This window comes from Myxocyprinus asiaticus, chromosome 17 (assembly GCF_019703515.2).
Source record: "Myxocyprinus asiaticus isolate MX2 ecotype Aquarium Trade chromosome 17, UBuf_Myxa_2, whole genome shotgun sequence".
NCBI lineage: Eukaryota > Metazoa > Chordata > Actinopteri > Cypriniformes > Catostomidae > Myxocyprinus > Myxocyprinus asiaticus.
The window spans coordinates 15,962,185-15,985,700 of NC_059360.1; the positions used below are offsets into that span (position 1 = coordinate 15,962,185).

General features: G+C 39.7%; 1 protein-coding gene across 5 annotated transcripts; it reads left to right on the plus strand.

The window, feature by feature from the left end:
* The first annotated feature begins 981 nt into the window (after positions 1-981).
* gpr132a (G protein-coupled receptor 132a) lies at positions 982-23,333 on the plus strand. Of its 5 annotated transcripts, none has more exons than XM_051723104.1 (7): positions 2,599-3,070; positions 3,184-3,342; positions 4,461-4,619; positions 11,129-11,332; positions 12,469-12,574; positions 20,895-21,040; positions 21,634-23,333. In XM_051723104.1, exons 6-7 carry the CDS (start codon positions 20,954-20,956, stop codon positions 22,708-22,710), a joined length of 1,164 nt encoding a protein of 387 aa, XP_051579064.1. In that variant the 5' UTR covers positions 2,599-3,070; positions 3,184-3,342; positions 4,461-4,619; positions 11,129-11,332; positions 12,469-12,574; positions 20,895-20,953; the 3' UTR covers positions 22,711-23,333. The 5 variants fall into 5 exon arrangements, with proteins under 5 accessions (XP_051579067.1, XP_051579064.1, XP_051579065.1 ...); XM_051723105.1 differs by having other exon boundaries at positions 3,189-3,342; XM_051723106.1 differs by having other exon boundaries at positions 3,259-3,342.
* The last annotated feature ends 183 nt before the right edge of the window (positions 23,334-23,516 follow it).

Consider the following 23,516-nt stretch of genomic DNA (forward strand, 5'->3'; position numbering starts at 1 on the left):
AAACTTTTTTTTTTGTTTTTTTTGTTTTTTTTAATCAGAGGTGTAAAGGTCACTAACTGTAACGCCACAGATTATTTCATGATTAAGATGATTTTGGGGATGGAGGAAAGGATTACAAAAAAACAAACAAAAAGTGCTAACATTTATATCAAAATCGTATAGTAATAAAACATTTTATTTGATTTATAGCATACTGTAAAACACCTGACAAAAGTGTGGTTATGGCTGCCCTTCACTTTACATGACGTTTAACCTCCCAAAAATGGTTTTTGTTTAGCTGCAATGACAAAACTGGAATTAAAACACTTTCAAATTGTGTTTTTAATACTAATAAAGCAATATGATATGAGGGTGAGAAACAGATCAATATTCAAGTCCTGTTTTACAAAAAAACTATATATATATATATATATATATATATATATATATATATATATATATATATATATATATATAAGAATGCCAATTGGCAAAAACCACAGAAGAAGAATGAAAGTGAAAGTGGAGATTGATAGTAAAAAAAGGACATAAATAATTATCTGTTTCTCACCCACACCTATAATAGTGCTTCTGATTTAACCACTGGAGTCTTATGGATTACTTTTATGCTGACTTTATGTGCTTTTTGGACCTTCAAAGTTTCAGTCACCATTCACTTGCATTGTATGGACCAACAGAGCTGAAATATTCTAAAAATCTTCATTTGTGTTCAGCAGAAGAAAAAAAAGTCACACACATCAAGGATGGCATGAGGGTGAGTAAATGATGAGATAATTTTCATTTTTGGGTGAACTATCCCTTTAATATCATAAAAATAATACATAAAACACAATAAATGTATTTTTCATGCCAATTTTTGGTTTACTACAGTGAGTTTCAGCATCTCCCTCTATAATCGCAGAATGGCCCAGACACGTGTAAAATTGTATTTACTTATTCATTTTTGCAGATGTCACGAATACTTGACTCATAACTTCCTCCTTTTCACGTACTGGAGAGAGCAAACGAGGCTCGCAGGATGAAAACGCGTGTTCGTCCTGCTTTGGCAAATAGAAACTGATGTTTCTGTAATTAACATTTACGTTAAGAAGAACTTCCGCGAACATTTGAAAGAGGTATGTCATTTACTGTTTTAGTATAGTATTTATTTATTTGTCGTAATTAGCCTATACATGGTTAGCAAACATAAATAGAGGCAAAACCAAGAAGTTTGCTCTTCAAGATAAATAAATGTTCGGGGGAACACCACTTGTCGCGTTTTGTGAAAGCTGTTACCTTTGGCAGAACCGTTCTGGAGTGTTTCCAGGTCTGTCATTCTTTGATATATGCCAGATATACGAACTTAACGCTAATTTCGTAACCAACCTGTAGGTTGGTGATGCCATAATTACCGCTTTTAGTGGCTGAGCAAAGTTCTAAGTTTTTGTCAGTGTTACTTTCTATGAAAGGATGCGTCTTTGTTGTTTAGATGGTTATTTCCATTTGTAGCCTAATTTTCAACAGACCGTTCTTAGCAATAGTGAAATCTGGAAACCCATGCTTTAATAAACCACTCAACCATGCAATCAAAATTTGCATAGTTGTTTTTAACTGAAATATGTTTTTTCTTTGATTCCTGATCCCAGTGACCATGAACAGTACAACACCAAACCACACAAACAGTTGCGAGATCCCTTATAAAGAAGAAAACACACTTCCAATTGTGGCTCTCTACAGCACAGTCCTTACAGTGGGTCTTCCTGCTAATCTGATTACAGTCTTCCTCACCTTCCTCGAAGTGCGTCGAAAGAACGTTCTGGGAATCTACCTCTTCAGTTTGTCAGTGTGTGACCTTATCTATCTAAGTACACTTCCAGTGTGGGCCATTTACATCAACAAAGGCCATCGCTGGGACTGGGGGTCTCTGGCTTGTAAAGTCTCAAGCTATATCTTCTTTAACAACATGTACATCAGTATATTCTTACTGTGCTGCGTATCTATGGATCGTTTTATAGCGGTGATCTATGCCGTGGAGTCTCGAGGTTTGAGAAAGATGAAGCATGCAGTGATGGTCACCATTGTGATTGTGCTTGTTGTTGCTGTGGGACACGTTCCAGTTTTCACCATGTCAGAGGGCGACACTGAAGAGGAGAAGCAATGCTTCGAGCCAGACGAGCCCTCTCCTTTAGTGACTGGATTCAACTATGCCCGCTTCGTCATTGGTTTCTTCATCCCGCTGTGCATTCTGGTAGTCACGAACTTAGCCATCCTTGCTAACGTGCAAGCCAGCGCTGGTTTGGAGTCAGGGAAGAAAGTCAAAGTTCGTAACCTGGCTTTGGCTGTCATCTTGTTCTTTTTGGTCTGTTTCACCCCCTACCATGTGATCCTTTTGCTGCGTGCCATCAATTTTCACTTTTCAAATGAGAAATGTGATTTTGAGAGAAAAATCTACACACCATATACGATCTCACTGGGCTTATCTACCATCAACAGTGCCATAAACCCTGTTTTATATGTGCTTACCAGCAACAGTGTACATACGAGGATCCACAATGGCCTGCAAGGTGTACGCAGCAGCTTAAGATCTTCTTCAGCATTTGTTTTTTGAATTGTCAACTGGAACGTTATTTTACTTTACTTCAGAACTTAATTTATCTCTTTAAAATATTTTTCATATAATATTAAAGATTTTTTGTTACATTTGTTTATTAAAATGAATCTTCCATACATAAGAACAGTGTTACATGAACTGCATGACTTTTAAAGGAATAGTTCAACCAAAATTAAAACTTCTGTCATTATTTACTCACCCTTATTTTGTTTCAAACTCATATGACTGACTTTCTTCTGTGAAACACAAAATAATATATTTTTAACCTTGTGCGACCCCACGTGCACATGCTTGGACATTTTATTTTGGCTTTGCTATACACAACATATAATTTTAATTCATTTAAACTGATTGAATACTGTTCACAAGACTCTAGACTGTCATTTAAACTTCTGGCGCACTGAGTCACGTGACACAACAGCATGGCATTGATTTCCGTGAAGCGCTTCTATGGGCGCAGAGCCAACAAAAGTGCCTCTGGTAAGACACCTTTTTAAGTTTTTTCATTGAAACCTGTGTTGATGTAATGAGTAGCATCTCTAGTTTTGTTTGATATGCCGCTTTAAAAAATGCATTCATTTTTCTTGTGTCAGTGTAGCACGTATGTAGCACGTGACACATGTGGCTTACAATCTAAGCATAAACCACTTTCTAATGCCTTGGACCAGATCAGAAGAACACGTTCGCTCTTGAGCCGGTGTTGCAGTGAGACAAGGGAAATAACCACAGAAGACTGGGTTATAGCTGAAAAGGTAAGTAATTTTCTTTTGTATTTCTGTGTATTACTTATTTTTGTTGGAGAGAAAAAAAACAACAAAAAAGAAAAACAAAATGACAGTTTCAAAAAAATAAAATATTTCACAAAAGAACCTTAAACAACCGTGTTTCTTTTCCACACAAATGGTATAACTGGTTAACATTCAAAACCCAAATTACAGTTATATGACTCAATAACCTTCATGTTCCCTTTTTTCAGAACAATTTCAATAAAAGATGGGGAAAACAAAACAAAAATAAACAATAGTTTGGACAATAAATTTTGGGTAAAATATCCAATGACACCCAAATCAGAGTTCTTTTTCAGCTAAATGTCTTTGATGGGAATAAACAGGAGTTTAGCTCAGTTCAGTGTCTTTCATACATCTGTTTCAGTGTTCAGTTTAAAGAATACAGATACGCAAACTCCGAGATGCAAAAAGAAAAAAAAAAAAACAGTTCTTGTCCACAGTTGTGATATTACCCAGGGAAAGGATAAAATGAATACGTGTGGTCCTACCACTTCGATGAAACACGAAATGTTGTCCAAGCTCAGGAAAAACCAGGTTGGCTCGTCAGTTTCTACCAATGTTGAGCACTCCTTGTTGATGGCAGAAACAGTTTTACTCAGAACTCCGAGAGACTCCTCGTTCAATATCAAGGGATATATTGAAGGACAGGGAAAACAAAATAGAGAAAAGGGTGGAAAGAAAAAAAAAAACAAAAAAAAAAACCCCAACCAAGAATAAAATAACAATTAGAAATAATCTCTGATGAATCAAGGAAAGTCTGTTTTATGCAGTTTCCGTCAGATGAATCAGCTCATTTTCTCGTTCAATCTTTCTCAACTTTAGAACTGCTACTAACACGCATCATTGCTCCAGCGGCCATTTCACTTCATTACGTGACGAGAGACTGTTCACCTCTATTTAGTACTAGAGATGACGCAACCCACTAAGGGCGGAGCTATTCCTAATTGTTCAATTTAATTTCTTTTCTAGTTTGTGACATTTACTACATTTTTTCAGCAATATTTGATTACTAAAACATTAAAATAATATAATAAAATATATTATGTGCATTATAATAATTCCCTTTTTTCTTTCTTTTACAGATTTAATATGGGCTTTAGTAACCTTGGTTACACCCTCCCCTCTGAAATATATGCACGTCTCGTTGCATCTACACGTGAACAACAGGGGCAACAACTGACTCTTCTAAAGAAGAACTAAATGCTTCGCTTAGACCCTGCAACAAGGACTGAATCACTAAGGTTAGTGGATTTCCTAACTGGGGATATTCAAACTTTTTAGGGGGGCTTCTCTCTCTCTGTGAGCATCTGGGGGCAACACTGGTGTTTTCAATGTGACTCATTTCATTTGTGATTATGTTTTCTTCTTCAGTCTGTGACTCAGAATTGATTGGGGTTGTCTCAGCCATTTGAGTGGGGAATTCATTCAAGGACTCAGGGGATTGTTCTGGTCTTTGCTTCACAGAGACATCTGGTGCAGTACAATGTGATTCAGGCTCATCCTCACACGTTTCCATTCTTACAGACTCATCCAATTTTTCTTCCACAGGTTTCCATTCAGGTAAGTATTCCCTTGCAGGTTCTTCTTCAGGATTATTCCCTACAGGTTCCTGAGCCAGTAAGTTCTCTCCGGTAGGATCAAGGACAGGTAAGTCAATTGCGCCTTCTCGAACACAAGGTGAGTGGTCCGTAATAATTTGAGTTTCAGAGCCCAAAGTCCTTCCAGGTACATAACAGAGAATTTGCTCATCTTCAGACTCTGAGCATTCAGTAACAGGCTCAGACGCCTGTATCCCTTCATTATTAGAAGCAGCTCTGGTTCTAGGCCTTCTGACTACTCTCTGCTTTGGTTGTTCTTCAAATTTGCTCGGTTGCAAAAACCCACAGGGCAGCAACAAATCTCGGTGCAATGTCCGGAGAGGACCACCTTTCCCCTCTGGTTGGACACTATATACTGGCAGATCACAAAGTTTTCTGACAACCACATGAACATCTTGTTCCCACTTGTCTGCCAGCTTTTGCTTTCCTCTCAATCTCACGTTCCTTACAAGAACTCTGTCACCCTCTTCCAAAGTTGAAGCAACCACACGCTCATCAAATTTCCTTTTATTACTTTCTGCTACCTTCTCAGCGTTTTTAGTAGCCACCTTGTAACTCTCATGCAACCGATTCTTTAGATCCCACACATATTGAGAGTGGGACTTGATGGGAGTGTCTACTGGCAATCACAAAGCTAGATCAACGGGCAGGCGGGGTTGTTGCCCAAACATGAGTTCATAAGGAGTGTACCCTGTGGTGTCGTTGCGGGTGCAGTTGTAGGCGTGCACTAAAGGCTTTACAAACTCCTTCCACCGAGACTTCTTTTCATTTTCCAGTGTCCCCAGCATCTGGAGGAGTGTACGATTAAATCGTTCCACTGGATTGCCCCTCGGGTGGTATGGGGTAGTCCTCACCTTGTGAATTCCTGTGACTTTACACAACTCCCTTATTGTGTGTGACTCAAAGTCTGCCCCTTGGTCACTATGTAGTTTCTCCGGAAACCCATAGTGCACCAAGAAATTGTCCCACAGGCTCTTAGCAACGGTTTGGGCAGTTTGGTTTCGAGTTGGTATCGCAACGGCATACTTTGTAAAGTGGTCCGTGATAACCAGTATGTTTTTGATGTTGCTTTGGTCTGGCTCCAGGAACAGAAAATCTATGCATACCAACTCTAAGGGCCTGCTAGTTTGGATGTTTACTAAAGGAGCTGCTCTTTCCGGAGGTGTTTTTCTATGGACACAGTGCTCACAAGTTTTGACCCTTTCTGCCACTGCCTGTGACATTTTCGGCCAGAAGAACCTTGACCTGACGAGATCCAGGGTCCTGTCGATATCTAAATGACCCATATCATCATGAAGGCTCCTTAACACCATGTCTCTCAATGTGGTGGGCAGTGCCAACTGATAGCGAGAGGCTCCACGTTCCTGCCTCCTCCTGTAGAGCACTCCACTTCTCAGCTCGAGTCGGTTCCACTCTTTAGACCACAAACTCATGGTAGGTGGCTGGTCTCTCAGGTTACAAGGTTTCACGCCTTTCTCCAAACCTTCAATAACAATCCTTATTTCTGGATCTTTTCTCTGCAGTTCTACCAAGGAAGCTCCTGAGAGGTGAGGAAGATCTGGAAGACCATGTTTATCTTCATGTTGGAACTCATTTGGCAGAGCATCCTCATGGTGAGTAAGAGATTCAACCAAGGTAAGTGAGGAGTGAGAGGGACTAGGATTTTCAGATGACCTCACCACCTGATGCTTTTCACAGATCGCCTTTATTGTGTCTGCCATGAGAACAGATGACTCAGCTCCTGGCCCCATGAGATGGTGTAGTGTGAACTGTTTAATCCTTTCTCTCTCCTTTTGTGAGACCAGGTCATCTAGAGGCTCACCATGCGGTCGTCGGGAAAGCCCGTCAGCATCTTGATTTTGGCTACCTGCTCTGTACTGCAGCTTAAACTTAAAAGTTGACAAGCTGGACAGCCAGCGGTAACTAGTGGCATCAAGCTTTGCTGAAGTTAGGATATATGTCAAGGGATTACTATCCGTTATGATGGTAAATTCTGCACCATAGAGGTAGTCGCTAAATTTGGAGGTGACTGCCCATTTAAGTGCCAAAAACTCTAGTTTGTGGGCGGGGTATTTACTCTCACCCTTGGTCAATCCTCTGCTGGCAAAGGCTATGACACGCATCTGCCCCTCCTGCTCCTGGTATAAAGCTGCACCGAGCCCAGTGGTACTGGCATCGGTATGAAGCACGTAGGGAAGCTTGGGGTTAGCAAAGCCCAAAACAAGTGCAGATGTAAGCTTGCCAATTATAGAGTCAAAGGCACTCTGACAGTCTGGAGTCCATCGATCACCAAACTCTTCTTTGGGGTTGAAGTACCCCCCATCCTTCCATTTCTTATTACTGCTTTTCCAGAGTGGAGGATATCCTGCTGTAAGGTTGGTGAGAGGTTTAATGATCTTGGAGTAGTCACACACAAATCTCCGATAGTATCCGGCAAAACCTAAAAAGGACCTCAACTTCTTTAGGTTTGTTGGCCTTGGCCAAGCCATTAAGGCCTCAACCTTCGCCGGATCAGTCTCATCCCCGTCTTGTGAGACTATATGACCCAGATACCTCACTGACGTCTGGAAGAACCGACATTTCTCAGGCGACAATTTCAGCCCATACTCCTTCAGTCGGTTGAGAACTTGCAGCAACCGGGATTCATGCTCTTCTAGAGTCTTTGAAAAAACTATGAGGTCATCAATGAAAACCAGTACCTGTTTTCTGTTCAAATCTCCCATGCACCGTTCCATTAATCTTTAGAACGTGCTCGGCGCATTAGTAATCCCCTGTGGCAATTCCCAGAATCCAAGCGGGCAGGCAAATGCTGTTTTACACTTGTCGGCTTCTTCCATTTCAATTTGGTAGAATCCAGATTTCAAATCGAGCACTGAGAACCACTTGGAGCCGGTCAGTGTTGAAAAGACCTCCTCTAGGTTTGGTAAGGCATATGCATCCTTAATTGTTTGTGAATTGAGCTTTCAAAAGTCAATGCACAGCCGAACTGTACCATCCTTCTTGCGGACTACAACTATGGGTGATGCGAATGGAGACTCAGACTCACGGATGACACCGGCCTCTAGTAGTTCTTGGAGGTGCTTTCTCACAGCGTCAATGTCTTGGGGTTGGATGGGTCAGGCTCTATGTTTGAACGGTGTTTCGTCACTTAACTTTATCTGATGTTTGACTTTCTCAGTGTGGCCGTAGTCAAGGTCATGCAGGGAGAAGACCTCAGGCATGGAGTTCAACAATTTTGAAATCTTCTCTTTCCAACTTGTAGGCAAAGGGGAGTCACCAAATTCAAAGGTAAGGTTAGCACAGGTAAGTGTTTCTTCCTCAGCTTTGACATCCAAACTCTGATGCTGCTGGTCAAGGACCTTCTGAACTGCATGAATCTCTGCCAGCATAGCTTTAGGGGGGATTTTTATGTCGGTTTGCATTCCATTTCTTAGCAAAACTGACAATTTGGAGGGACGTTTACGGGGTAAGGTGTGCAAACAGTTTGCAATCAGCAGGCCACTTGGTAAAGGGACCGAAGGAGGCCCAAGAGTCACCCACTTCTCTGTGTGGGGGCCATGTAGGTGGACAAAGCCATCGAAGACCACTGTGCTTCCTGCAGGCACAACTTCAGGGGAGTTTTCCTTCAACTTCACATAACCCAGAGTCACACTACTGGCTTGTCTCCACCTAGCTTCCAAAACTTTAAGTACTGCTTGGTAACCATGGAAGCTTGACTGAAAGTTAGCCACATTTTCTTTAGCACACTTGCTGTAAAGCACATCTAAAGATTTGGTCCCAACTAGAATTTGGGAAAGACTTGTTAAATCTGGCACCACAAGGGCCAGGGTGGGGACTTCAACCTCAGTTCCCATGAATGCCTTGGGGAATTTCAGGGTTAACTCAAAGTACCCCAGATACGGCACAGCATGTCCGTTAGCTCCTTCTACCTCCAGCAAGTTTTCCAATGGCTTCAAGGGGCAGTCTGACAAATTTGATTCATAAAATGACTGAGGAATTGTGGTCACCTGCGACCTTGTGTCTAAAAGGCAATCTATTTCTCTCCCTCCAATGGTGACCTTGGCTGTGCATTTTATTCCCACTAGCCCCTTTGGCAAGCGTTTCAATGGTGGTACTCCATGGCTGCGCACATCAGATATCTGTTTGTAACATTCAGGGTGACAGTCTGAACGCCTGGTCTCCATATGCCCCGCTACAGAGACCCTTTTCAGTTTAAAGGCAGGGCAGGCCAACTTAAGTCGCTTCTCGACTTTGGATGGATTTGCAGCGTTCTCGCAATTGATGGCCAGGTGCCCATCTTCTCCGCACCGGAAACAGTACCAGGGTCGTGGTCTGTTAACCCTCAGCTGGCCCGTCCTGGTACTCCTGTCCATTTCCGTTTCAAGCGGTCTCTGTGTGTTAGAAGTTCGAGGCATCTTACGAGCGGCACTTTGAGTTTACACCTCCGCAACCTGACGCTGCAGCTTAGCTATTTCTGACTCTTCTGCATGGTTTTGTTTCAGTCCCTGGGTGACCGATGCTTTCACTATGGCTACTTGGGTGCATAACTCTTCCACCATCTTCTTTAAAGCGGTCGACTCAACCTTTTCAGAATGACTCTTTGGACTCTTCTGATCAGGAGACTGCTTTAAGGCAGTAACTTGAGCTTGGATTTCCACAATTTGTTTCTTAAGAAGTCTGGTTTTGGAACTATCAGAGTTGGGCACATCACATGAACAGACTGACACTTGGTTAGAGACTGCCCGTGACTTGGGGTAGGTATTATGGGGCTTTGTCATCCCAAGTTGCTTCCTCATCCGTTCCCCTTTAGAGGCGTGTTTGTCTTCTTGGGTTCGAATAAGCACTGCTAATTTGGCAAAAGTGGATGGTTGGATTTCTCTTTTTTCAAGCTGAATGTCAGCAATGAGACAATTGTCCCAACACCCTCTGCAGAACTGTTTCAAAAGGTAACGATCACGTTCACTTTCTGCTACGCCACCTCGCCTGATTGCTGCATTCAGAATGACTTGTAAGCGGTGCAGATAGTCTGATGGTTTCTCACTCTGATTCTGTAGAGTGCCCATGAGTTTGGCCAACAACTCGTCTCTGTCCTCGACAGAACCATTTACGGACTCTAACAGCTCAAGATACACAGCAGGTAGGGCTGGAGGGCGCACATGTTTTACAATGTTGGCAGCTGGAGGTAAGAGACTGTCAAGGATTTTTCATGTTCTGTGCAAGTCAGAGATGGAAGGATCATTTAACAAGAAGTCTACACTTGCATGCCAGGTGTCGAAATCTGGTTCGTTGGGGGGACGAGGAGACCTCCCTGAGAAAACCCTCAGACGGACTGAGGTTTGCTGGGACAGGGTAGCTTCGCTTGTTTTCACTATGTGTTCAACCACCATTCTCTGGACACTGGGTGGGTCCAAAATATTTGTGGGGAAAGCAGGGCAGGTTGTCACAGTAATATCATCAGTGGTGGTTTCTGGAGAAGGGGGAGATACAAATGTAGTTTTATACTTGGTTGAGTTTTTAGGTTCTGAGTTTTGAGTTTCTGTTACTTTTAAATGAGTCAGGTTGGAAGTCCAGGAGCTACTTATTGGTGGTGGGATGATGGCCTCTGCACTCTGGGAGTCACTGCTAGAGCCATGGCAGCCCACATGTTGAGATTCTGCTGGATCTTGATTTGCAGAATGGGTTTCTCTGAGTTTCTCCAATTCCTCTTGAAGCACACTTTGGAAAGGCCTTCCACTCTCTTTGGCAATGGCCTTCAATTCCTCAAGATACCCTTCAGTGGCAGTGCAGCCAGCAGTTTGATTGTAGACAGTAGCTAAGGCATGCACTCGGAAGGTAACACCTGGGTCAGAGAGACTCCCCAAAGTTAAGGGTAAGAAAGGGCACAAATTTTGGATTGCTGAGCTATGGTTATATTCTATGATGACACTTCTGTGAAACTCTGAAGCTGGGTCATCAATGATAATATTACGGCTAATTGAACCTCTCTGCAGGTACGTTTCCAGCTCATTGTCTACTTCCGTTAACGTAAGGCCTCCGACTATGAGCGCATTTGCTACGTTAACATTTTCCCGCTTCACAATTTCCATTGTAACGGTTGAAAATTTCAAAACTTATCTCGTTTTACTAATTTCCCTTCTCTGTTTCTTTAACAGTTACCCTAGCTGCAAGAACTGGCTCCTGGCTGGCTCGCCAACTTTTGTAGCACGTATGTAGCACGTGACACACGTGGCTTACAATCTAAGCATAAACCACTTTCTAATGCCTTGGACCAGATCAGAAGACCACGTTCGCTCTTGAGCCGGTGTTGCAGCAAGACAAGGGAAATAACCACAGAAGACTGGGTTATAGCTGAAAAGGTAAGTAATTTTCTTTTGTATTTCTGTGTATTACTTATTTTTGTTGGAGAGAAAAAAAACAACAAAAAAGAAAAACAAAATGACCGTTTCAAAAAAATAAAATATTTCACAAAAGAACCTTAAACAACCGTGTTTCTTTTCCACACAAATGGTATAACTGGTTAACATTCAAAACCCAAATTACAGTTATATGACTCAATAACCTTCGTGTTCCCTTTTTTCAGAACAATTTCAATAAAAGATGGGGAAAACAAAACAAAAATAAACAATAGTTTGGACAATACATTTTGGGTAAAATATCCAATGACACCCAAATCAGAGTTCTTTTTCAGCTAAATGTCTTTGATGGGAATGACTCAAGTAAATAAACAGGAGTTTAGCTCAGTTCAGTGTCTTTCATACATCTGTTTCAGTGTTCAGTTTAAAGAATACAGATACACAAACTCCGAGATGCAAAAAGAAAAAAAAAACAGTTCTTGTCCACAGTTGTGATATTATCCAGGGAAAGGATAAAATGAATACGTGTGGTCCTACCACTTCGATGAAACACGAAATGTTGTCCAAGCTCAGGAAAAACCAGGTTGGCTCGTCAGTTTCTACCAATGTTGAGCACTCCTTGTTGATGGCAGAAACAGTTTTACTCAGAACTCCGAGAGACTCCTCGTTCAATATCAAGGGATATATTGAAGGACAGGGAAAACAAAATAGAGAAAAGGGTGGAAATAAAAAATAAATAAATAAATAAATAAAAAAACCCAACCAAGAATAAAATAACAATTAGAAATAATCTCTGATGAATCAAGGAAAGTCTGTTTTATGCAGTTTCCGTCAGATGAATCAACTCATTTTCTCGTTCAATCTTTCTCAACTTTAGAACTGCTACTAACACGCATCATTGCTCCAGCGGCCATTTCATTTCATTACGTGACGAGAGACTGTTTACCTCTATTTAGTACTAGAGATGACGCAACCCACTAAGGGCGGAGCTATTCCTAATTGTTCAATTTAATTTCTTTTCTAGTTTGTGACATTTACTACATTTCTTCAACAGTATTTGATTACTAAAACATTAAAATAATACAATAAAATATATTATATGTGCATTATAATAATTCCCTTTTTTCTTTCTTTTACAGATTTAATATGGGCTTTAGTAACCTTGGTTACACCAGCACGCTGATAAACATGATGTCCACATACGTGGATTTTTGTACATTATTCCCTCAAAAGTTGAAAAAGCAAGTTAGTTATTTTAAATAACTTTCAACATTAACACATCTGTGGGTCATTTTGCTTCTTTTTATTATAAGTTTTGTTACATTTTTGTTTTGTTATCACTGTAAAATACGGTTCTATTTATTAACCTTAGTAAATGCATTACTATATTTACTGTGCATTTTCACTCCTCCAAAAGCTGAAAAATGTTGCTTTCAGAGGCTTCAGACCAGTGCAGACAGACAGCACACTGGAGGTTAAGTCATTCACTAAATAGGGAGCAAGGGAGCATCCTGTAATGTCTCAAAAACATGAATAACCAACACTCCTGGAAACATAATAAACAATTTGGTGACATATTTTTTAACTTTCTATAGCTTGGTATTATTTAACTTAGTCCCGTTGTCCACATGTGGACATACATTTTTCGGAAAACGATTTGCTCTAAAATAATTATTTTTTATTTTTTATTTTTTATTAGGTGCTACTAGTTACAAATCAAAAATGGAAAATGCACACAGCAATCAAGCTCAAGTCTCAGGAGGTTATTAATATTGATTTCCATACAATAGCAGTCGATAGTGATTCACTAAAAAGCTTTAAAAAAAAAGTGCCAATTTGCACCCAGGTGTAAATAACACCTGCCACAGTGCAGCTATTTGCACTCCAGTAGTCTATTTAAAACAGAAATTTACGACAAACTGCATTGTGAGTGTCACTTCAGCTGGTTAGACTGCCTTTTCGATCCGGGTTCGATTCCATGTTTGTTGCACTCTTTTTCCCATTCTGTTTCCTCTCTTCTCTTTTAATATTTTCTTTAATACTATTTATAATAATACATAAAAATGAATATAAATATAGTTTTACTATAATAATATTGTAGTAACAATGTTTTGTGGTGCAAACCATAGATTTGATGCAATAAACAATGGTGTAACTACAGTAATATGGTGTTTATACACTGTAGTAACTGTGTTTAATTTTGTGGTTATTATGATTTTATTAAAAACATAGCATGTGAGCCCCTCCCTGGTTTGGTATTGAACAGGAGGTTCTTGCCCCTATTTCACCATTGCAAAGCCTTTCTATCAAACTAACTGGAGAAGTTAAGTGACACCCCGTTATCTCGCATTTGCACGCGGTATGAACAAAAGTGTCCAGGGGTTTAATTCGGATGTTTATTTAAATGTTGCCTCGAGCATATGGCTGTACCCAAAATTATGTATTAATAAGTCCCCTTTCTGCTGGTCAGAGTGGATTGTGAGGGAGGTTAATACGCTCGGTGATCTATATGAGAGTGGAGTGTTGAGGTCCTTTGAAAATATGGTTCAACATTTTAGTATTCCCAGATCTCAGTTCTTTTGGTATTTACAGCTGCACCACCTGCTCTGTACTATATTTGGGAGTAGCATACACCCCCCTAAAGCGGCAGACACTCTGGGAGTGTTGATTACTGCTTTTGGGAAAGGTCATGAGGCATCAGTGTATTACTCCCTGTAAATTCAGAGTCTGGGGGACGGAGCTTCATCTTCTCTCAAGAGGTTATGTGAGAAAGATTTAAACCTGGTATTGGAGGAGGGAGTGTGGGCTAGGATTCTAAAAAATGTCAAGTCTGCATATAGAGATGCAAGGGTGCACCTTATGCAATTTAAGATTTTCCATCGAGTGTATTGGACCCCCTCTAGATTATATAAACTTGGTCTTAAAGACACACCCACCTGCTGGCAATGTCAATCAGAAGATGGAGGCACGACCCATGTTTTTTGGTGGTGTGTTAAGAGCCAAGAATGTTGGTTGAAGGTTCAGAGTTTTGTGTGTGAAGTATTGGGCACTCAAATTTCATTTTGCCCCAGACTCTGTATTTTAGGTGATGGGGCAGTCATCAATATTGGGAATAAACGCATAAAAAATTGGGTTCTAACCAGTGTTATGATCGCCAGACAAGTTGTTTTAAGGGGATGGAAGTCAGCTGGAGCGCCCTCATTTCAGGAGTGGTACACGGAGATGGGGAGGGTGGTGGCTTTCGAGGAAGCATCATTTAGAAGACTGGGGAACTTTGATGCATTTGTTGGGAAATGGGAAATGGCAAATGGGGAATTTAACTATTTAGCGTTCTTGGAGGGCTCTTGGGTGTGTGTGTGTGTGTGTGTGTGTGTATACACATTTTTTGTTTTGTTGTGTGTGTGTGTGTGTGTATATATATACTCGTGTGACCACAGGAATATTGATTCTGTGTATATATGTTTTGCTTATTACGTAACTGAGCGGAGAAATTAAGGTGAGTATCTTATCTGTCGCTGATATTACAGTTGTCATTCTTAGAAGTTTCTGTGATTTGGCACTCCTTGTTGATTTGATTTTCATATTTTATCGTCAGGTGGCCTATCATCCACGTTTTTATAGGCATAAAACACAACACTCAATTTTATACAATACAGTTGTGCTAAGAAGTTTGCATACCCTTGGAGAATTGGTAATATATGTACCATTTTTAAAGAAAACATGAGTGAGCAGGCAAAACACATTTATTTTATTTCTTATGGGATTCATATTCAACTGTAGGTTATAACAGAATGGCACAATCATAAAACAAAACATGGCAACAAAGAAAAAAAATGAAATGACCCCTGTTCAAAAGTCTGCATACTCTTAGCTCTTAATACTGTGTATTGCCCCCTTTAGCATCAGTGACAGCATGCAGTCTTTTGTAATATTTGTCTATGAGGCCCCAAATTCTTGCAGGTGGTATAGCTGCCCATTCGTCTTGGCAAAATGCCTCCAGGTCACGCAAAGTCTTTGGTCGTCTTGCATGAACTGCACGTTTGAGATCTCCCCAGAGTGGCTCGATGATATTAAGGTCAGGAGACTGTGATGGCTACTCCAGAACCTTCACCTTTTTCTGCTGTAACCACTGGAGGGTCAACTTGGCCTTGTGCTTAGGGTCATTGTCATGCTGGAAAGTCCAAGAGTGTCCCATGCGCAGCTTTTGTGCAGAAGAATGCAAATTGTCTGCCAGTATTTTCTGATAACATGCTGCGTTCATTTTGCCATCAATTTTCACAAGATTCCCTGTGCCTTTAGAGCTCACACACCTCCAAAACATCAGTGAGCCACCACCATGCTTCACAGTGTGGATGGTATTCTTTTAACTATAGGCCTTGTTGACCCCTCTCCAAACATAGCGCTTATGGTTGTGACCATAAAGCTCTATTTTGGTCTTGTCACTCCAAATTACAGTGTTCCAGAAGCTGTGAGGCGTGTCAAGGTGTTGTCGGGCATATTGTAACCGGGCTTTTTTGTGGCATTGGCGCAGTAAAGGCTTCTTTCTGGCAACTCAACCATGCAGCTAATTTTTGTTCAAGTATCGTCGTATTGTGCTCCTTGAAACAACCACACCGTCTTTTTCCAGAGCAGCCTGTATTTCTCCTGAGGTTACCTGTGGGTTTTTCTTTGTATCCCAAACAATTCTGTGGCTGAAATCTTTCTTGGTCTACCTGACCTTGGCTTGGTATCAAGAGATCCCCGAATTTTCCACTTCTTAATAAGTGATTGAACAGTACTGACTGGCATTTTCAAGGCTTTGGATATCTCTTTATATCCTTTTCCAAATTTATAAAGTTCCATTACCTTGTTACGCAGGTCTTTTGACAGTTCTTTTCTGCTCCCCATGGCTCAGTATCTAGCCTGCTCAGTGCATCCACGTGAGAGCTAACAAACTCATTGACTATTTATACACAGACACTAATTGCAATTTTAAAAGCCACCGGTGTGGGAAATTAAACTTTAATTGCCATTTAAACCCGTGTGTGTCACCTTGTGTGTCTGTAACAAGGCCAAACATTCAAGGGTATGTAAACTTTTGATCAGGGCCATTTGGGTGATTTCTGTTATCATTATGATTTAAAAAGGATCCAAACAACTATGTGATAATAAATGGCTTCATATGATCACTATCCTTAAATAAAAGACAGTTTTTTGCATGATCAGTCATATTTTCAAAATCAATGCCAAAATTTCTGCCAGGGTATGCAAAATATTGAGCACAAATGTATATAACGGGAGTCCCGGCTCCATCTCTCTACCCACCGAGGGGTCTTTGGCCTGAAAATGGTTGAAGACCCCTGTTCTACATCCATATTTAAAGGCACGCAGCAAGCAGAAGATTGGAGTGCATAAGTACGATCTTATTATGTAGGTGAAAATACATGAGATGAAAAGCGTTGTGAAAATACAATATCAGCAATCACAGACATTTGCATTCGGACGGGATTAGATTTCTCAGAGGAGCCTTGAGAAAGCCGAAAAACAGTAGATAATTTGCTCACAGAGGCTGTGTGAGAAAAACACAGACATGTCAGATTTGGATAGGATTCAAATGACAAAGTACATCTGTGAAACATGAATTTCCCTAACCTTCTCAGGGAAAACTAGTCCCGTCCGAACAGGGCTTCTCCTAATGTATTTTGACCTACATGAACCGTTAAGATCTGCACGGTGCCCGCCAATCTCCTGCCTGCTGCGTACCTTTCAATGGATGTAGATTTTTTGCCATCCGATGTATAATAAGAAAATATCAGCATATGGTAATACTCACCTTAATTTCTCCACTCAGTTACGGAATGTTATAATTATATTTATTCTTTTTTATTTCATTGGGTTTATTATAAGAAGCCACTTCTATAAACTCATGCGAATTTATAATGTATAATTAATAAATTACAATTAAATCAATAAAATAAATAATTATTTTAAATTAATTTTTATAATTATAAGTAATTTTTAATTTAATGATACGTTAATTTTATCATCTAAATTATGTGTTGAACCTTCTGTAACACCCACATCTAGAAAACAGACACTCCCACCTCTGTAATAAACACAGAGATTTTTAGTCCCGTCTGAATCAGTACATGAAATCTCAGATGTTGTGTGATAATAATTGTAACTCAAACGTCGTTTAGAAACCTAATCCCGTACGAATAGGGTTTAGGGTGCTTTTTAAACTTTAAAGTGAGTCACTATAAACTTCTATTGTATTTTAATCAACGATCGCACCATTCTTTAAAATATTTACTTTTGTATTTCACACAAGAAAGTCTATGGGTTTGGAGCAACATGAGGCTAAGTAATTAATTGCAGAATTTTTCACTTTTGAGAAAACTATTCCTTTAAGGGTTGGAAAAAAATGTATATTATTCTTTGTATATTAATATCATACTATAGTAAAGTCAAAGTGTAAATGCAGAACTTTTAAGACTTAAGCCTCATTGAAATGGAAAGAAGTTTATGAGTTTGGTGTGAAATGAATGGTTTTCATCTTTAAATTGCTAAAAGCATAACACCACACAGTCATAGAGGAAATGGTTAGAGGTTAGCAAGGTGCTGATATTTGCTGAGAAGAGGAAAACTGTCTCCTTGCAGGTGACAGTCTAGACACGTACATAGTCTAGTACATAGAATAGACATGTAGTCAACACAATGTGGTTCCTTTTTTTGTTTCATTCTGCAAGGAATACAATAAAACATTTTTTAACATATATGCTCTTGTACATACTCCTGGCAGCCATTACTGCTGTATTTTAACCTATATGAATTATAAATTATAGGTGGACAAATGGATTTATTTGCCAGGATTTATATTCATTATATTCTTGTATAATTAAAATCATAACACCTTAAAGTGTCAACCATTAATCAAATAGCACTTTATGAGAGGAGTAAAATGATTTTTGCAGTAGGAAGTGCTGAATTTGATGAAAATGATGTATGCAAGCTACATTCAACTTGCAGATTACTTTTTTTTTATTATTAGTAAGTGCACATGTAAATGTAGGCTACCCATAAAATGTGATATGAGTGTAATTTATTAGTGTAGAAACATTCAGGTGTATGCACCTAATTGCTGGCTACAAGAGTTTTTATAGGTGCACTCAGTAACTTTTTGCTTGTGTCATCTAGGACTTGCAGTGACACCTAGTGGCATGGATGCAGCATCATTCAAAATTATAATAGTTTTTAGTCACAGATGCCATTGTAGATATTCACAATTCACAGTCAGCCATTATTAATTTAATCCAAGAGTGAAAGTGTCAAAAAACAGGACGGTTACTGAGATTAAGCGAGTAGTATTTGGCTGGTCATGTGATTCTAGCATGGTAGCCCCCAGGGCAGCCAAACTAAAGAAGAATCCAGTCATATCAGCAACCTTATAAAAGCTGTTTTATTCTACATGGAGAGGGTCCCCTCATGGGGGCTGCCTTCAGTAGTATTAACTCTATTCTGGTTCATGTGGTTTTCATGGTTCATGTTCATTTTTAACTTGTGCTAAACAGTATTTTTACCACTTTGACCAAAGCAAAACCTTTTGGAATCCAAAACAATCTCAGAATTTCCATTAAACATAGTTTTAAAGAACAATAAAAATAGCCCAGAAAAAATAGATGATGCGCATAAAAGCTTCAAACAGATTGTTGTGGTGATGACTTTTAAATGTAGGAGGGTTAGTGTGTGTGTATAACATGTACTTAACATGTCCTTGTCTGTGAACATCCTGTATGCAGGGTTTTAACAGCAAAAACCACAGTAGAATTTGTTGCAGACTGAATGACAGGAAATGTTACAGTCAATTGCATAAATGGGACTGCCACCTAAAGTCCATATTTATGCTTGTTTTTTATGTCAAAGTGAAGATATCTGATAATCAAATAAAATCTGGCAGATTCGTTTAAAGGACAGCCATTAAACTTGACTAATAGGCAAATTGGGTGACACATGAATATGGTAATATAGTTGTAAATGGTCCTGATATCAAATTAGTCCAAATTAAAGTTAAAAGTTTTTATCATACTTTGGTGTTATACTCAATTGTGGAGAGGAGTGGGATTTTTTTTTTTTTTTTTTTTTTTTTTTAACCGACAGATGACAAAACAGGTGAAAAATCCCAAAGACTTACATTTATATAGGGACTCAAGCCATATCTAGAAATTTTGTTGAAACTTTTTTGGCACCCTAGCAATTCTATAGCAACACTCTGCATCATGGTGGTGTGTTTTCACAGGCAAACACCACTCGCATTTAATAAAAAATTCAAAATCTTCTGAACACAATTTCTAAAAGACAGCATTGCATTTGTTCATTTACAGAGCTTAAGCTGGTTTAACAGCACAACAGCCACATTTCCACTATCAGGCCAGTACGAGCCAGGGCTATCAACTGGCCAGCCGGGGCCAACAGCCTCAGACCTTGAGCTGTAAGACCAAAATTGATCTGCGTTCCCACCACTGGGACAATAGCCCCACAGCATTGCCCTAAAACCCACCCTTTATATGTCGCCCTAGTGCCAAGGTCACACACCCCACCCATAATTTCACAAGTAAGAGCAAGTAGGTATAGAGCTGTTCAGGCATGACGTCAATTTGTAGGCGAACCTGGAAGTCTAATTCGCCATAGGTTCCCTCTGGATTTTCCTATGGGTTTTTACAATGGGGTTTTTGAATTTATGAGAAAAATAAGGTCGGTGGAAAACATAACTTGACAATACGTGGACATTTTGTTCTACAGCAGAAACTACACACAGTCATACCACAAACATGAATTTTGAAGCCGCTGTGTGTTTTTAAGAAAATGTTATTCAATAGGCTATGGCTTCAAAATTCACGTGTGTGGTATGACTGTGTGTAATTTATGTTGTAGAACAAAGCGTACAAGTATCATCAAGTAATGTTTTCCACTGACCTTATTTTTCTCATAAGTTCAAAAACCCCATTATATAAACCCATAGGAACATCCCGAGGGAACCCATGGCGAATTCTCTTCCGGGTTTGTGGACTGAGGGCGGGATCTCCAAAAGAGGGCGGGGTTACTTCAGAAAGGGCGTGGTTACTCCAAAAGGGGTTGCGACAAGTCCAAAAGCTGGCGTCATTTCCACTCACGGTTAAGGTTAGGGAAAGGGTTTGGCAAGGGGCTCCCTATATCTTTAATGGGGGTTAGGAGCTCCCGCCCCTTTTTGGAGCAATGCCGAGACAGAACAAAAATTGGCTTTTCCCACTGAGATTCCCTAATTTCATTGGATAATAACCCCATACTTGTTTGGAAACGCCCACTGATTACTACACTGAGATTCCCTACTTTCATTGGATAGTTTAGAAACGCCCATCCCGGTTTGTAAACACCCATTACTGTTCCGCAGAGACCTATACTAGGCAATGCTTGTAGTCATAGTCCTCTAAGCAAGAGGGAAAATCAAGCTGAGGTATCAGACTCTGGAGACTAGCTAATCCTCGAATGAACATGGTGGAGACCGAAGCTGCTGTTTGTTTACTTGTTTTGGTCTTTGCTTTGTGGAAAGCAGGACAAAGAATCCACGATGAGGAGCTAGAGGCTCAGCGACGCTTACGCCGAAAACTCATGTTGGCTGCACAGCGCAAGAGAGCCGTCCGGCGACGAGGAAGTCGGTTGCAGCGAGAGCATAAACGCCAACAGTATATGCAAATGGTATTCTATTCTACCCGTAATATAAATATATAGCTAACTGTCGTTTCCCAGATTGTAAGCCAATGTCAGTCTAATCTCACAACATATAACGTGATAACATATAGCGAGGTCATTGGTACTACTTTAAAGTTATGGGAGTCAGACGTTGTTTTGGTCAGCTTTCGTAAACTAGCTTAATGCTCAGAAACACTTTTGTTTTACTAGTATGTTAATGTTTTTAACATAGTTAGTTAAGTAATGTGTACCTTTCATTTTATGGTAACACTTTACAATAAGGATCCATTAGTTAATTCTATAGGTATCATGAATAACAATTAATAATATATGTTTCATCACTTATTAATCTTTATTAATGTTAATTAATAAGAATACATTTGTTCAATGTTAGTTCATAGTGCATTAACGTTAACAAATACAACTTGAAAATGTATTACTATATGTTGAAATTAACATTAAGCTCAATAATTGCTTAAGAAGTATTGTTCATTGTTATTTCAAAGTGCATAAATTATTAAACTGATTTAGTATAGTAACTAATGTTGTTAACAAATGGAACCTTATTGTAACATGTGACCCATTTTATTATTCTACAGATGCATCACTACTACTTTGATATTATGCAGACATCCAAGGTATGGGCCTACCCCCGAACAAGTGACTGGTGGGAAATCACGGCGCAAAGATTCACCGATGATCAGTGGCTGGAGGATTTCAGAGTTTCCAGAGAAACCTTCAAATCCATTTGTACAACGGTGAAGCCTGCACTAGAGCGACGAGACACTGCATTTCGATTATGCATTCCTTTGGAGAAAAGAGTAGCCATTGCATTGTACAAACTTGCATCAACTAGCGAGTACAGGACAGTGGGTAACCTGTTTGCCGTTAGTCAGACGTCTGTTTGCCGCTGTGTGCATGAATTTTGTAAGGCTGTGATAACATTACTTCGGCCTAAATTAATCCAAACACCCAACCAGGCCAAACTGGCAGAGATGGCAGATTATTTTGAGGAGAGATTCGGAATTCCGCAGTGTGTGGGTGCTATAGGTGGTTCTCACATCCCTATATTGAAACCTCCTCAATACCAATCAGATTTACACAACAGAAAAGGCTGGCACTCCATCATTCTACAAGCAGTTGTGGATGGTAAAGGGATGTTCTGGGACCTAAACATCGGACAGTCAGGGAGGGAACACAACGTCGGTGACTTAAGAAATTCACGCCTTTGGGCTTGGGCCACTACCAGTAATGCATTCTCTGGCAGGGTTAGAAACATATGCGGAACTAATGTTGGCTACTTTATTCTTGGTGACTCTGCTTACCCATTGCAGAACTGGTTGTTGAAACCTTATCCTGACACTGGCAGACTTACAGAGGGTCAAGAACAGTACAACATAAGGACAAGTCGAGCCCGTTGTGTGGTTGTACGTGCTTTTGGGAAGTTGAAAGGCAGGTGGAAGTGTCTCAGTAAAAGGAATGACTGCAGTGTAAATGTTGTTGTTGATATGGTGGAGACATGCTGTACACTGCACAACCTTTGTGAATTACACATGGAGAGATTTGTGCCAGAGTGGGGTGATGGCGAAGATACTGTACGACCACCATGTAACATTGATAACGAGAGGTCAGATGTAAGAAGTGCTCTGCAACAGTTGTTCATGCAGCAGCAATAATTGTTATATGGCTTTATTGTTATATTTTGATTTCTACAAATAAAATTATGTACAATCAGTTTGTTACTTTCACACAGTGTTGTATTCTTTCACCTACTTCGTATGACATTACATTATATCAGACTATCTACAGAGTAAGTATATACAAATGGCGACTTTCATAACTGCCCAATAGCCTATATTGTGATATCAGAGTAGGACCTTAATTTCATCTTAAAAAATTAACATAAGTGGACATTGCAGAAAACAAAAAGTGCTCGTCAGACAACCATTTAGCGAATGTGCCCCTCAAAAAGCTATATTTTTCATATTGAAACTGCATTTTCAACATAGCAGAGTGCTTGCCACAAATAAAATGTGTCAAATAAAGGTTTGTTGCTTTCACACAGAGATGTAATCTTTCACCTACTTAGTAGGACATCAGACTATCTAAAAAAAAAAAAAAAATCTAAACTGCTCAAGCTAAATTTTACTTCGATTATTGTTACTTTTATTCTTTTTAATTGCACATAAATGAGTGTAAACGTGTGTATGTATATTTTATGTTAAAAGTGCTTTGGCAATGTAAAGCTTCGTTTTACCATGCTAATAAAGCTACCTGAATCTGTCTGCAGAGTAAGTATATATTAACTGCCCAATAGCATCTATTGTGATATCTGAGTAGGACTTTATTTACATTTAAGAATTTACATAAGTGGACTTTAATGGTGCTCTTCATACAAATATTTAGGGAATGTGCCTAATGTCTCAGGTGGTAGAGCGGGTTGGCCACTAATTGCAGGATTAGCAGTTTGATTCCCAGCCCA